Genomic DNA, 16857 nt, shown 5'->3' with positions numbered 1-16857 from the left:
ATCCATTAAGTACCCTCTTAACTGTAAGCAGTTTCGCACCAAAAAACGGGAGCGCGATGACGTCATGACGCAATGCGCGTCATCGCGCATGCGCAGCACGATCCGGCGCCGTTCTAAGGGCAAAAACTGTCATGCAGGCAGTGTGGACATTATTGATGTGGGCAATGCATAAGACGAACTGACAATGCTACTATTATACCAAGCTAATGATTCAGAACAGATCGCCGTGACGTCAAGACGCAACGCGTATCATTGCGCATGCGCAAAACGGCACAGCGACGTCAATGGACACAATAGTCACAAAAATGGATTAAATCAAAACCAATAAGGACAAAAATACTAAACCCATAAAGGGAAAAGGTACAGAAACAATAAACAGACTACTGAACTCCTTAGTTAATCTTAAAGAGAATAAACATATAATTAAAAAATGCATATAACCACAATATATAAAAAGCTAAAAATAAACTGATTAAAAACAAATAATTGAAATAAAGAACAGAAGTAATATAGAATAGTACTAAAATAACAGGGGAAAAAATAATAATATTGATTCAAGAAAAAAAAAACGCCAATAAGTTTGTATATACACATATGAGGTAAACACAAACAAAGCACAACAAAGTATGCTGTATACAATATAAAGGGAAATCAAGTTTATGATCAAATAGCAATACATTGCTGAACCAAATTTTTAATAACCATAACAAAAAATATTGATATTATATTACAGAAAATAGGCTAATTGCCAATCAATATTCAAACCCATATTCAATATTCAATCAATGTTTATTCTCTTTAAGATTAACTAAGGAGTTCAGTAGTCTGTTTATTGTTTCTGTACCTTTTCCCTTTATGGGTTTAGTATTTTTGTCCTTATTGGTTTTGATTTAATCCATTTTTGTGACTATTGTGTCCATTGACGTCGCTGTGCCGTTTTGCGCATGCGCAATGATACGCGTTGCGTCTTGACGTCACGGCGATCTGTTCTGAAACATTGGCTTGGTATAATAGGAGCATTGTCAGTTCGTCTTATGCATTGCCCACATCAATAATGTCCACACTGCCTGCATGACAGTTTTTGCCCTTAGAACGGCGCCGGATCGTCCTGCGCATGCGCGATGATGCGCATTGCGTCATCGCACTCCCGTTTTTTTGCGCGAAACTGCTTACAGGTAAGAGGGTACTTAATGGATGTCATTACACTGTGTTTTATCCTTGAAAAAGAACGCTGTGACGCTCGAAACGCGTTGGATGGGTCTTTTGTCACATTAAAGTGCCCTTTTAATTTAATTTTGATTCTGGTCCTGCTCCGTTTTTGCTTGTGCGCTTTGCCCTCCATTTACTCCTGTTAAACTACATATTGGAAGCTGCACAGCCTGCCTACCACTCCTAGGATTTGTGAGTATTATTTATGTTCAGGGGAACCTGCCAATGAGACTGATGGTGGGTGGGCATGTACCATCTACCACCTGTCTTCAGGAGGATAGTACCCATACTATTGGATATTAAGTACTAATATCATTACTCATTCCTTATACCTTGGATTAGTGGTTTGGCTTGCTTTATTCTATTATACCTGGCATTGGAGCGCTTTAGTCTATTTTTTCTATCTTCCCCATGTCAGAGGCCTTGCGAGAACCCCCATTCACACACACCTTGCTCTCAGCCCTCCTCATCCTCAGACTCACACCCCCTTACTATTACCCTCTCTCCCCCATGTCACACCCTTTCTTACTTATCCTCTCTCTTCCCCACCTCCTTCCCCCCCCTTGTTTCTCCCTCACACAACCCCACACACTCAACCCCTCCACCCGCACTCAATCACAACGTACACACCACACAATCGCCACACACACACACTCTTTTACCTGGGGGGGTAGGCATGTTTCAGTCCGGTGAGCTGATGCTGCAGACTGGGGTGGGGAGACAGGCAGGGGGAGGAGGGATTGTCTGTGTTCAGTGAAGGCCTCGCCCCCGCAGCAAGCAGAGAGCAGCAGCAGCCGGTGAGGAACTTGCATGGTTTAGCGGGACAGGAGTTACACCACTGCATATACTGAGCCTCAGTGTGCACATGGCTGTGCTGTGAGACATATTGTACACAAATACTGGGCTTAAAAGTAGAACATTTCCTGAGCTCTAAACCTCAAAATAAAAAGATTGTACTGTACGTGATGATGGTTTGGGACACATGCTAATTCCTCGCAACTTTGTTCCCTCCTCCCCACTCTAAAATCCAGACCGGCGCGCTCAAAATAGAATTCCCACAACTGTTACTTACAGTGCTGCTATTTTCTGCCGGCATTAAACACATCCTCAGGAAAACCTCTCTCTGTTCCGAGCGAGAACATAATATAATGATGTTTGTTGTGACTCAGCCAACAGTAAACTTGGTAAACTGCTCCAATGCTCTTTCATCAGAAGGGAACACCTCAAGTTACCCTGTTTAATGTTTCGTGGTTTATATGTAGGTGGCAAACTCCCCCCCCCCCCCCACCCAAAAAAAATACATGTATAAGCACTGCTAAATGTGATCAACTTTAAATGCCTTAGGGGCTTATTTAAGAAGTCTTTCAAGTCAATAGGTGTGATTGGCCACTTAAGGCCTATTGAATGGGCCCTTTAGGCCAGGATTTAGTAAGCTGCAATGCAGGGTATCGCTGCACACACCGGCGTTAACTGCTCTTGAATTGAATAGCCATTAATGCTGGATCATAGTGAAATGCGCAGCACCGCGGCGGCCAGAGTACCGCAGGGCCAGAGTACCGCACTCTGCGGGCCAGAGTACCGCACTCTGCGGGCCAGAGTACCGCACTCTGCGGGCCAGAGTACCGCACTCTGCGGGCCAGAGTACAGCACTCTGCGGGCCAGAGTACATCTCTACGGGCCAGCGTACATCTCTGCGGGCCCAGAGTACAGCACTCTGCGGGCCAGAGTACATCTCTACGGGCCAGCGTACATCTCTGCGGGCCCAGAGTACATCTCTGCGGGCCAGAGTACAGCACTCTGCGGGCCAGAGTACAGCACTCTGCGGGCCAGAGTACAGCACTCTGCGGGCCAGAGTACAGCACTCTGCGGGCCAGAGTACAGCACTCTGCGGGCCAGAGTACCGCACTCTGCGGGCCAGAGTACATTTCGTAGGATGTATTAATTTTTGCAGGAAACAAAATCAGACAAAAGTTTTACTGTCATAGGGTTTAAATCTAAGGAAGCCTCTTATGTGGGATTTCCTTTTAAACAATATTTATTCGCTAAAAATAGAAAGAGACCCTTCACTGTACAAATCAATGTTTTCCTTATTAATGGGCCCAGTCCCACCTAGACCTTCAAACTGTTTTTTTAAACAACTTATCAAGGTAATTGGCTTCGTTAAAAAGATTCATTCGTCCTTAAAGTAACAGGTGAAAAAGGAACACTAGATTTAATGTGATCACCTACTTATGTTTATCTGTTTGACTAATCATGGCAAAACAATTACTTTGCAAACACAAGAGAACAAAGCTAACAATTTGCATGGGGCATTGAGGACTGTCAAACAGTCTCATCACCAGAACACATACAAAGAAAAAGTATTTGTTCTCCATGGACACGTTAAACGTTTCAAAAATGATTTTGAATAATCTGATTGTCATTATTGGAGTTGGTGTTTGCCTTCCCCTGGCTCAAAATAAATACAAATGTAGGATGGGTATCTTAGTCAATGAAATAAAAACACCACTTGTGAGCACATTCACATCTCACGCAGGTCTGTAACCCTGTCTATCCCCATTATCTCTTAGCACACAGTGCTTCCACTGCAGCTGGGGATTCTGGGAAATGGCAAGCACATGCGGACACAGTGTCCCCATTTCCTTCATATCCATTTTAAACATGAACCCCTATAAATTTATGCCTGCCGTATTAGGCTGGAATTATAGTGAACGAGATTGCGCTCGCGATAATTACCTGTCTCCCTATGACAGTGCATCTAGTGTGGGTGCACACACGCGCACACACACACACACACACACACACACACGCACACACACACACAGCGGAGTGCGATGGCGCGACCGCATTTTGAAAAGACAAAAATAATTTGTCTTTCCAAGCGTGGCCACGTGACGTCAGCATCACGTGAGCGGTTCAGCCAATGAGGGCGAACCAGCTTCGTGACGCGTCCGCCACGCCTCCACATCGCCTCCCCAATCTCCTGCAGCTAAGTTCACAGATCACGGCGGCTGCAGGAGTGCGCGAGGCTATGCACGCGGGCGCGCAGGTACTATACCCAGCCATACACAGCTTTTCAGCACAGCTTGAAGAAGTGCATCGCCAGTAAACCTTCTCACAGACAGCCGTTTCTACCTTTTGGGTTTCAGCAGTGTGAGGTTGGTTATACTGGCTATTCAACGTGAAGCTGGGATAGGCTTCCACCACCCCTTACAGAAGTTGTGGTGGGTACAAAAGTGAACTAAATGTAACATAGATTGAACTCGATGGATGTCTTTTTTCAACCTCCTTTTCTACGTAACTCATACTTGTCACATTTTTTTTTTTTTACGAATGTGTAATTTACTTTTAAATTACGTCATTGTCCTTAAATCACTTTTACGCTAGGCACGACAGCCTTTGTAAAGAAAAAGGAAACGGCAAGTATTGTAAGGTTTGTGGGTTGTACTCCACACCCGTAGTGCCGTTACACTTTGGCTTCTGGCCATTTCTACAAGAATCTGTATCTGGGAGGCACATTATCACTGGGCCACTAACTATTCTCACATATTAAGCATTAAAAAATGCATAGGAAAAGAAGGAAACGTCTCACCACAGCATTTACAGAGTCAACCTCATTTTGTTGAGGGGATTGCTGCTTTAACCATTTGGGTTCCCTTAAGACGCAGCTACTGCGTCATGGGGTCTGGCAATCCAGGGGCCCCATAACGTGGTAGATGCATAAAAGTTCCTGCCCGTTTTTCTACGGGAGATGGGAACACCATCTATAAGGAAGTGGAACAGAAGAAGAGGACTCCTCTCCTGCTCCATCATCTATGATGGGGCGGTCACGTGACCACATCAGAGAAGCAGCCACGTGATCGCGAGTGCTGGAGGGGCCGTGGTACCAGAGAGGTAAAGCTACTAACAATCACGCATATTCTACCTCATATTACATTGCGTGACCACTGCCTAATTCTTGAGTATCTTACTTCCATGGTACGGTCACTACAAGTAAACACTACATGTAAATAGTGTCACCAATGTCAGTGTACCCGAGGCCACAAAGTGCTGCAAAACGGTGTATAAAGCGGCAGTGTTGGACATTGAAACTCTTGTCTCTGTTTAACCATTTTTACTTAAACCCTGGGGAAAAGCCTCAGGTCCTTACAACAGCTCCAAAAATATAATACAGGAGGCAGAAGAGCAAGACACGAGAGTATAACTGAGGTAAGTGATTGGCTTCTACAAAACGTATTGTGTCAGAGAACTGAAAGTAATTTACTTCAAATTATTTCAAACTAAATCAAAGGCAAATTTGATGCATATATTAAGAGTAAGAGAGAGGTTTCATTTAATAGCATAGTAAACTGTATTTCCCTAGCTTACATCAAACATCCATGTTTTGTTAAGAATAACATATAGCTGACCATATATTATAGAAAGGGTCAACATGGGATTTTTTTTTTTCAATACAGTCAATTGAAAAAATTGCCTTGTTTACTCATTCTTTGCAATGGAGGAAATCCTTACAGATTAAGAAAATTCCCTTTTTTTTTAAAATGTGTTTAATATATTTATTACAAAAAGAACGATTCCTGCGCTCCTACCAATTAGGCTAAGATAAAATAATAATCTCATGAAAAAGGGTATTTGGTTAAACCCTTTGGCCAAAGCATTTGTAAGCCTGCATGCCACGTCAAGGCATACCCGTTAATGCAGGTAACTACACTATAATATATATGCAATAGTTGTCCCATGGACAGTTGAAAAAAGTGTGAAAGCCCTGAAGGGGTTAAATAAAGCATAAGCTCATGTGAGTAGTGCAATTAATAATATATTTATTGCCAGAAATAATTTGCAAAGGGGTTAAATGTACATCAAGTCCAACTAGTGCCAATGATCCCATTTTCAAAGTGCACTGCAGACGGGTCCTACTCGTGGTAGTAACTGAGACACCGTGTTATTAAGAGTACATACTGTACTAAAAGCATTCTTAGAAAACAAAACACACGATGATGTCCCTTACTGACATTAAAGTATGGTTGCTTGTATGGTATTTTCCATGACATGAGCACCCCCATTTGGTTGAGAGAAGGGAGAAGAAGCGGATGTCAGGATAGAATTTCAAACCATCCTATGCCAGGAAAGGGGTTAGGGTAGTCATGGAGACGCATTAGGAGTGTGACGACAACGTCTTCCAAAAGCAAATGCAATAAAGACGGGGTGTGCTCAAGTAGCAGACTTTGGTCAACTTTGCATGGACCCCAAGGAGAGCTTCAAGAGCAACGTCGCTCTTCACCTCGCACAGGCCAGAATTGAACTGGAGGGAGCCAGCACCTAATTCCTGGGACCCTGAAGTATAGCTATTGTACTGAATAAAAAGGAATTAAAGCAGCATTTCATTCAAACTCCTATGTGTTTTTTTAATTAATTAGTTATGTAGTATTAGATAACATTTACTTCCTCAATCCCATACACCCCCCCCCCCCTGTTTATGCCCTTTGTAATGATTTTAAATATATTACGCATTCCTCTCTAGAAATAGGCAGCCACATAATAAATAGCGTCAGGTACACAGGTTGGTTCTGAACAAGAATTGTGAAAGGTGAGAATACTATTCAGAGCCCAGCAGGACCATAGTGAGAAACAACCCGCCGTTTCAGGTCCAGCGCCATTACCTTGTGATGCTATATTGCAATCCAAGCAGTTTTTTTCTTCTTCATTTTTTTTTAATACAGAATTGAAGCAGGGGGGTCTCCGGAGCTATACCCCATTACTTCCAGCTCCCGGGACCCCCTGCTTCCGGAGATATTTACCTCAGAAGGGGGTGCCGGTATCTGTGCTGTTTTCAGCATCCACGTCTCATGGGTCAATAGGAAGCCGCACTCGATGACGTCACAGCTTCCTATTGGCGAGTAGGGCCTGGGAGCTTTGAAAAGCAGCCATAGGGCGTGATTATAGTGGCCGCGCGCCGCGAACAAACGGCCATACCTCCGAGTGCGCGACCAAGCATGCGATTCTCGTCAGACGAATCATTTGTCTTTGCCGCGTGACGGCCGGTTCACATGCGCGGCTCAGCCAATGAAGGTGAACCGCTCACGTGATGTCACGGCCACACCTCCCGATCGCTTCCCGCCTCAGTGCACGTTTCGTACGCGTGACGCCGCAACTATAAATCGCGGTCATATAGTGAATCCTGGAGTGGCTACCGGCACCCACTACGGAGATAAGTACCTTGAAGCAGGGGGTCACGGAGCTTAAATGAATGGGATTCAGCGCCAGAGACCCACTGCTTCAATTCTGTATTAAACAAAAAGAAGAAAAAAACACCATGGATTGCCTCTTTAAGGGGGGTGGGGGGGGAAGAAATTTGAAATAGTGTGACAAACTAAAATGTTACCCTGCACAAAAATTACCATGTATGATACAGGGGAGCACAATCTTTTTTCCCTGCGCCCCCCTGCTGGTTGTCCCCCTCTCCACATCCCCCCCTTACCTCGGCTCCGGCGTTCTGGGCAACATGACCACACAGCGTCATTTGCCGCCGCGTCTCCAGAAGCCGTCTGAGCCGAGGCAAGTGCAGTTTACAGAGGCCTTCGCCGCTTCCCCCGGCATTCAATTGAAGTGCCTTCGGGAACCTCGCGCCCCCCAGTTTGCGCACCCCTGGTATGACATGTATGGTTCACCTTTCAATAAGTGATTTGAAAAGAGATAGGAAGCCATATCGTGCGCCCTGGGAAGCAAGATCTTCACCGATTGATCAGGTGAGAATGGATTGACCTGCAGCTTAAATAATTGCATTGCCGTTAATGTAAGGAACTACTGCATTTATAATATAAAAAAAAATTTAAACAGGCAAGAGAAATGCCCCTTTATGTGACAGGGAGGGATGGAATTACAAAGCGATTGTTGACAAAGTTGAAGTAAAATTAACAATGGAGGCTGGCATTGCAAGTTCGAAATTTGGAAAGTGTATTAGCATAAATTGCCCTGATAATTCTCAGGCGCTTTGTTAAAAAAAAACAAAGTGATGAAGAGATTCATTCCTTCTTAAACTCCCATTAAAGTTGGAGGTGTGAGGGGCCAATCAGAAAGAACTAAACAGCCAGAGACATTTCAGCAGAGGCGATTTTAAACGTAGGCTGCTTTCCGATTGGTTGATAATGAAATCCAGACTTCAATGCTACACAAAAGTACACACAGCCTTTCAACATTTTTCACAGAGGAAATAGCAATTCCTTTTCAAAATAAATGCCACAGCTGCACTGAAAAGCAACATATTGGAAGCATTTGAGATAGTTAAAAAGTTATTACTCTAAAAGACTGCTCTTTTGAACAAATATGGGACAACACCCATATTGTGTTTGTCAGAATTCTCTGGAAGATTGCAAGGCTATTATCTCCTATTACAAAACTGTTAACCCGATGTGGGCCATGGGGTCTGAGGCGCAATGAGGCGCAATGAGGCGCAATGAGGCACAACGCAATTCAAGATATGAAGTTAAAAAAAAACAACAACAAAACAAATCACATTATTAGATTATTTTTAAGCACTTCGAGCCTCAATCTTGTGCACCTCTACTTATCTCCCAGCTCACTCATCCCACAGTAAGCTGCCTGGTTTCTGTGCTATTTGTACCCCAAATATTGGATTCCTTTCGAGACATTGGCGGCAGCATATGGGTGCCAAACACCGACACATTACAACTACATGCGACATTTCCCCCCTTATTTAATATCTTGAAAATGTGGACAATGCAGTAGTCTCTGCCCATCTGGATGGAAATAACCCACTGCCACTGTATGCCGAGTGGATAGCCAGAACACAACCATTTTCTTCCGAGGCCTTCAAAGTATTTCTCTTGCGGAGCCACGGGCATGACTGCTGGCATTATCGCAGGTGCTCCCTGGCCCAAGAGTATTTAACAAAAAGATGTTGGATTATGTATTGCAGACCCCACTGGCAGCAAAGGGGTTAACTTTATAGGTACACTATTGCATGCAGGTCTTATTTCAAAAGGTTTATTAAAGGATGCATTTTATAGCTCTCATGTTGGACCTAGAGACGGAAAAAGACAAAGTAACCAATTATAGTTCAGAGACCCCCGCTTGGGTCACTCGGTCTTGTATATGAATAGTTTCTAATAGTACTTCCGATCGAGTCACATGGGAGACAAGGATGCTAAATGACAGGAGAGCTGGGAGCCGATGAACCATAAATAACGGTTGCTGGAAACGGTGACTGAGACTCATAACTCAGCCTTCTTATGCTTTATCATTCGATCACAAATGACAAAAACAATGTATTTCCCCATCATTTAGTATGGGATGTCATTTATAGGAGGTTGACTTTAGTACACTCACACAGTGTGGAGTGGAGCTGGTCCGGAGACAGCAAAAGGCAATCCATTCTATTTACCTGTGATGTTTCACAGAATAAAAACCAAGGGTCTAGTGACATGGCAAAAAAGTAAGGTGGTTAGTTGCGCAGGTAAGATGGGAAAACGTATCCATGTTTGCCGTTATGCCTATGTACGATTAAATCTCCATTATTTGGATCAGACCCACTCTAAAAGACATGAAGGAACCAATTCTGTGTGTCAAAAGTAGCCAATCGGACGGTTTTCGTCTGCTTTGCCACATACAGAATTAGTTCCCATGCGGTAGAGAGGGTGTCAGCATCCCTTTGGGGGAGATTCATTAAGCGGACATGGGCTATTACAAAACAACCCTGCTTTAACTGCCAGGTTATATTCTTTTTTTTTTTTTTCCCCCTTCTATAGAGTAAAAATAGTTCCCCCAAAAAGTGGCGTATATTTATTCACACACATATACACATACACACACACATACACCGGACAGTACACAGCAGGTGAGACCGCATGCTTGCAGATGCCACGGAGGCAGAGCTTTTTGTCAGTGCTCTGCTCTTGCAGATCGCTCCCCACAATATGTGGTGTAGAGGTGCAATCTCGTAGAACAGAACGGCGAGTGCCAGCTCTGCCTCAGTGGGGGCTGCAAGTACACAGTCTGTAGGTTCTGTACAGAAATGTGCCTCATGCTTCCAAATACGCATGGGGCTCATTAAGAGGGGCTCATTCATGTTCTATAATTTATTCTTCATGTCTAAAAGGTGACCTCCTCTGCCATTCAACGCCATACTTTGCGCTGGAAAACAACACTGCTTATATAGTTGGTATTATGCAAAAAAAGTCAAATAATCTAAATATTAAATCCAGGCACCTAATTATTTGAGATACATTTAAAGACACATAAATCAATTAGCATTCTTGCTATTCTGCATATATGTAAACATAAGCCACTCAAACCGTTCAGCGCGTGCCGTAAACAAAGGGCCATACCTCTGAGGCAGGGCTTAGAGTGCGCGACCAAGCACGCGATTCACGGCCAGACAAATCATTTTATCTTTGGTGCGCGATGGCCTGGTCACATGCGCGGTTCAGCCAATGAGGGCGAACCGCTCACGTGACATCACGGCCATGCCTCCTACCTCAGTGCACGTTTCCTACGCGTGATGCCGCAACTATAAAATCGCGACCATATAGTGAACCCTGGAGTGGTTACCGGCACTCACTACGGAGGTAAGTACCTTGGCATGAAGACCCCACAGCAAGCAAAACTCCCGGCAGCCCAACAGCTATGTTGGGCCAGAACGCTAGCTATGCCTAACTTCCAGTGCCAGACAGCCAGGGGCCGATCCGCTCTAGGCCCCCCCTTCATTGAAGGGTTTTGCATTAGTGTAGTCACGCCTCTGCTGAAAATCTGGCATGGTGTCCCAGAAGCACAGCTACAGAGCTGAACATACTCCCTCTGCATTACTCAGGGGTGCAGCCGGAGGAAAAATAAACATTCCCCATGAAAATGTCTCTGCATAAACCGGTAGGGAAGTGTTTATTTCCTTAAATATTTTACTATGTGCGTGAACCATTAGCATCTACAGAGATTTTTGTTTAAAAAAAGAGAAAAGGTGTTTATATGTCAATGTTTCAGAGATTTCCTTGTCTCCTCTACAAAGTTGAAGTAGCCGTATTGGCCCTGGGAAAATGTAGGTTCATTGTATGTTGCGATCCTTTTTAGGGGACCACGAAGAGTGCTCTCCCCAGATGATATGAGGGCACACAATACTTAGTGCTCATCTCACAGGTCACCTCCTCAAAGGTATGGTCTTGGGCAAACAAAAAAGACCTATAAGATTTTAAAAGCTCTGTACAGGCAGTCCTCGGTTATCCAACGGAATACGTTCTGGAAGTAGGGTTGTAAAGTGAGTCCCATGTTAATCAGGGGCGGTGAGCGTCGGATAACGCATTCCGGCGTCAAAAAACGGCACATAGGGTTGCATTGTAAAGTGTTGGATTTGCCATTCGTTGTAAAGTGAAACGTTGGATAGCGAGGACTGCCTGTACGCTATAGTTAGTCTATGAAGACTCATGTTGGTGCCCCAAAAGATCAGAACGTGTAACAAATTTACACAGCCTCTTCAAGACAGAGTTCAACTGTATGTGTAGCCCTTTATCGGCAAGTAATCGAGTATGGGAGCACTCACAATTCGAATGCTAGGCAGCTGCCACAGGTGCACATATTGTCTAGAGTGTAGAGGAATATCAATGCCGAATAAGAATGGCACTTCAGCAGTCTTGTGAAAATAATAAAAATATGAGAAAGGCCCAAATAAGGACCAAAACGTGGATCTATTGCAAATCATTGGTTTATTATTTACACAAGACCGCTGGGGTGCCGTTAATCTTATTCTTCATTGATAGCCCTGTATCAGACAAGCAGAGAGACTGAACAAATTTAGGAGATCATTCTATATTGTCCAAAGCGGACGTGCTGAACGTTTTTCGGACGACAATTCCGTTGACTTCAACATCCTGCTTCAGGCACTTCTGGATTAAGGCCTTTAACCTCATTACACCTGGTGATCTTTTACCTTTCAGGTAAAACCCCAGGGTACTTAAAAAAAAGAGTTATAAGCACCTCAGCCCACAATAAATCTGCTGTTGACGACACGGACGTTCTAAAACAGGGGGTTGGGGCTGGAGGGGGCAACTCCAGTCCTCAAGGGCCACCAACAGAGGTCAGGTTTTCAGGATATCCCTGCTTCAGCACAGGTGGCTTAATCTGTGGCTCAGTCAAAGACTGCACCGCCTGTGCTGAAGCAGGGATAATCTGAAAACCTGTCCCATTGGTGGACCTTGAGGACTGGAATTGCCCACCCCTGTTCTAAAAAGACAGCTTTACCAAATTGGCAGTGGTAATACAGGGTATTTGTGTAATACAGCAACGCATATTGTTTCAGGAATTCACTGTTCAAATTCAGTTGCTGGGAATCATTGTGTAAAAGGTCAACATTCAAGTTTTATTTCTGTCTGCAACGTATATAATCAATGGCATCAATTCATGTATTTACCGATTTCACATCGTTAAGCAATTTCACACCACCATACACAATGTAGCAAAACATCCGCATATCCCCCGAAAAACATGGATCTGTTATTCCACGGATACATAAAAATATACAAGTGTTGATGTCTTATGTACTGGAGAAGTTTCAATCCCTCTCAAGTGTACAATAAAATGGGAAGCATTTTGGCCGGAGCAGTCTGTGCCCGTCTCACGAGGAGGGGCAAGAGCAGTAGTGCTTGGGGTGTAGTAGGTTAAAGCAGTCTGTCTCTCGTGTGTGTGCGTGTAAGAGAGGCAATGGCAGCAGTCAGCTGTTGCTGTTTTGGATGGGTGGCAACAGTTTGCCTTGTGTTGAAGGATGGGAGCACTCTGCCTGTCTAACTGGAGGAATAAGAGTACTGGAGTGTGAGTGGCCTGTTTGTCGCATGCACTAGACTGGAAGCGGTGTGCCCGTCGCATGCACTAGACTGGAAGCAGTGTGCCCGTCGCATGCGCTGGAAGCGGTGTCTCAGTCGCATGCGCTAGACTGGAAGCAGTGTGCCCGTCGCATGCTGGAGTGTGCCCGTCGCATGCACTGGACTGGAAGCTGTGTGCCCGTCGCATGCGCTAGACGGGTAGCGGTGTGCCCGTCGCATGCACTAGACTGGAAGCGGTGTGCCCGTCGCATGCACTAGACTGGAAGCAGTGTGCCTGTCGCATGCGCTAGACTGGAAGCGGTGTGCCCGTCGCATGCGCTAGACTGGAAGCAGTGTGCCCATCTCATGCGCTAGACTGGAAGCGGTGTCTCAGTCGCATGTGCTAGACTGGAAGCAGTGTGCCCGTCGCATGCGCTGGAAGCGGTGTCTCAGTCACATGCTCTAGACTGTAAGCAGTGTGCCCGTCACATGCTGGAGTGTGCCTGTCGCATGCACTAGACTGGAAGCGATGTGCCCATCGCATGTACGAGACAGAAAGCGGTGTGCCCGTCGCATTCGTTCGACTGGAAGCGGTTTGCCCGTCGCATGCGCTAGACGGGAAGCGGTTTGCCAGTCGCATGCGCTAGACGGGAAGCAGTGTGCCGTCGCATGCGCTAGACTGGAAGCAGTGTGCCCGTCGCATGTGCTAGACTGGAAGCGGTGTGCCCGTCGCATGCGCTAGACTGGAAGCGGTGTGCCCGTCGCATGCGCTAGACTGGAAGCGGTGTCTCAGTCGCATGCGCTAGACTGGAAGCAGTGTGCCCGTCGCATGCGCTAGACTGGAAGCGGTGTGCCCGTCGCATGCGCTAGACTGGAAGCGGTGTCTCAGTCGCATGCGCTAGACTGGAAGCGGTGTGCCCGTCGCATGCGCTGGAAGCGGTGTCTCAGTCGCATGCGCTAGACTGGAAGCAGTGTGCCCGTCGCATGCTGGAGTGTGCCCGTCGCATGCACTAGAATGGAAGCGGTGTGCCCATCGCATGTACGAGACAGGAAGCGGTGTGCCCGTCGCATGCACCAGACTGGAAGCGGCGTGCCCGTCGCGCGCACTGGAAGCGGTGTGCCCGTTGCGTGCACTGGAAGCGGTGTGCCCGTCGCATGCACTAGACTGGAAGCGGTGTGCCCGTCGCATGCACTAGACTGGAAGCAGTGTGCCCGTCGCATGCACTAGACTGGAAGCAGTGTGCCCGTCGCATGCACTAGACTGGAAGTGGTGTGCCCGTCGCATGCGCTAGACTGGAAGCGGTTTCTCAGTCGCATGCTCTAGACTGGAAGCGGTGTGCCCGTCGCATGCACTAGACTGGAAGCAGTGTGCCCGTCGCATGCACTAGACTGGAAGTGGTGTTCCCTTCGCATGCACTAGACTGGAAGTGGTGTGCCCGTCGCATGCGCTAGACTGGAAGCGGTGTGCCCGTCGCATGCGCTAGACTGGAAGCGGTGTCTCAGTCGCATGCGCTAGACTGGAAGTGGTGTTCCCTTCGCATGCACTAGACTGGAAGTGGTGTGCCCGTCGCATGCGCTAGACTGGAAGCGGTGTGCCCGTCGCATGCGCTAGACTGGAAGCGGTGTCTCAGTCGCATGCGCTAGACTGGAAGCGGTGTGCCCGTCGCATGCGCTGGAAGCGGTGTCTCAGTCGCATGCGCTAGACTGGAAGCAGTGTGCCCGTCGCATGCTGGAGTGTGCCCGTCGCATGCACTAGAATGGAAGCGGTGTGCCCATCGCATGTACGAGACAGGAAGCGGTGTGCCCGTCGCATGCACCAGACTGGAAGCGGCGTGCCCGTCGCGCGCACTGGAAGCGGTGTGCCCGTCGCGTGCACTGGAAGCGGTGTGCCCGTCGCATGCACTAGACTGGAAGCGGTGTGCCCGTCGCATGCACTAGACTGGAAGCAGTGTGCCCGTCGCATGCACTAGACTGGAAGTGGTGTTCCCTTCGCATGCACTAGACTGGAAGTGGTGTGCCCGTCGCATGCACTAGACTGGAAGTGGTGTGCCCGTCGCATGCGCTAGACTGGAAGTGGTGTTCCCTTCGCATGCACTAGACTGGAAGTGGTGTGCCCATCGCATGCGCTAGACTGGAAGTGGTGTTCCCTTCGCATGCACTAGACTGGAAGTGGTGTGCCCATCGCATGCGCTGGAAGAGGTGTCTCAGTCGCATGCGCTAGACTGGAAGCAGTGTGCCCGTCGCATGCTGGAGTGTGCCCGTCGCATGCACTAGAATGGAAGCGGTGTGCCCTTCGCATGTACGAGACAGGAAGCGGTGTGCCCGTCGCATGCACCAGACTGGAAGCGGTGTGCCCGTCGCGCGCACTGGAAGCGGTGTGCCTGTCGCGTGCACTGGAAGCGGTGTGCCCGTCGCATGCACTAGACTGGAAGCGGTGTGCCCGTCGCATGCACTAGACTGTTAGTGGTGTTCCCTTCGCATGCACTAGACTGGAAGTGGTGTTCCCTTCGCATGCACTAGACTGGAAGTGGTGTGCCCGTCGCATGCGCTAGACTGGAAGTGGTGTGCCCATCGCATGCACTAGACTGGAAGTGGGCTACTGGAAGTGGGCTGCTGAAAGTCACTATTTTGAGAACAATCTGTCTAGCGGGAATAGGATCAGTTTGTCTGGGTTGAAAGCAATTAGTCTGTGTCAGTCTGTCTCTAGTGGGTGCAGCCTGACTGTCTCAGGCGCTCTTAATCCCGCCTCTTTCCCTCTCTCGACTTTCCATTGGCTGGCTCCCCTGTCACTCCCCCAAGCGTGGCTCGCTATTGGTCCGCCAGCCTTCATCTCAGGAGGGGGGCGTCTCCCGAACTCGGGCCCTCGCTCTCTCGGTATTTGGGGCGGGGAGTGAGGAGGGCGAGGCTTGGGTACGTGTGTGGTGTCAGTGGACCGCGGCGGATCCCGGTGCACTCACCTCTCGGTTCCGTGTCTCTGCTGTGATGTAGTTATTTCCCCGTGCCGCTCTCCTCAGCCAGCTCCCGTCAGCAGCGCGCGGGCGCCCCGAGCCTGACTCTCGCGAGAACACCTGGGCGGGGCACGAGGAAAGAAGGAATATGGGAGGGGGCGGGGCATGGGCCTCGTGACGTTCGGGGTAGCCAGCTGACTGTCAGCGAAGATGGAGCCCACGGGGGTTGTTTTTTTTCCCCCTCTCTCTTAGGGGCGGGGCGAACATGCGACTGGCAGGGGGCGTGTCATAATCTACGGCGTTAATTTATGGGCGGGTTTTAACGTGATTGACAGGTGAGAGGAAGCTCTGGTGTGAATAGGCCCAGAGCGGGCCCTGCAGTTCAAGGTGTACAAGTGCACAGAGCCCTGACACACCCAGGGAGTCCCCGAACCCTAATACACCACATGTTGCGGCTAATTCTGGAGGATAAAACAGTAAACCAAGATATTCATCTATATTTTCGTAATCTATAATAAGGAAAACAAAACAATTGATACTTCACTAGTAAGTACAGACATGTTTATTTTGTCACCATATTTAGACCTGGTCTCCTAAGAGCTTGCAATCTGAATTTTGGATGACGGGGACATGACCTGCCCAAGGTGTACAGAGCATGAGGTGGTAACGTAACCTATAAGGTTCATGGCGCTCCGTGCACTATAATGTCTTGTGTAAATAACTAATGCTGCTTCCATGAAAAGGTATGGCAAACCTTCAAGCTCGAGTATTCAAGATGAACAGCTTAACCCTAGCATTTCTCTTCTTGCACTGGAGAGGACGGCACTTAGGCTGCGCTTATAGTGCAGGCGACGCGACAGCGCCGTCACGGCAAAACACATGCATTGTCGAAAAAATTT

The 16857-nt window shown here is 47.4% G+C and overlaps 1 protein-coding gene across 2 annotated transcripts in view; it reads right to left on the bottom strand.

Moving 5' to 3' along the window:
- The window catches only part of LOC142490020 (cyclic AMP-dependent transcription factor ATF-7-like), a 96215-nt gene extending 80107 nt beyond the window's left edge, over nucleotides 1–16108 (bottom strand). The window contains exon 1 of one of the 2 annotated variants that reach the window (XM_075591787.1): nucleotides 15968–16108. Coding sequence is in view for 1 of the 2 variants with exons in the window: in XM_075591786.1 (XP_075447901.1) it covers nucleotides 1872–1887 (16 nt within the window). In the remaining variant the exon portion in view is untranslated. Of the gene's footprint in view, nucleotides 1–1871; nucleotides 2095–15967 lie in introns of those variants that run through there. The other variant, XM_075591786.1, reaches the window with a different exon arrangement.
- Between the last annotated feature and the right edge of the window lie 749 nt (nucleotides 16109–16857).

The sequence above is a fragment of the Ascaphus truei genome, chromosome 3, assembly GCF_040206685.1.
Source record: "Ascaphus truei isolate aAscTru1 chromosome 3, aAscTru1.hap1, whole genome shotgun sequence".
In the NCBI taxonomy this organism is placed as follows: Eukaryota; Metazoa; Chordata; class Amphibia; order Anura; family Ascaphidae; genus Ascaphus; species Ascaphus truei.
This window is presented reverse-complemented; position numbering and strand designations above follow the sequence as displayed.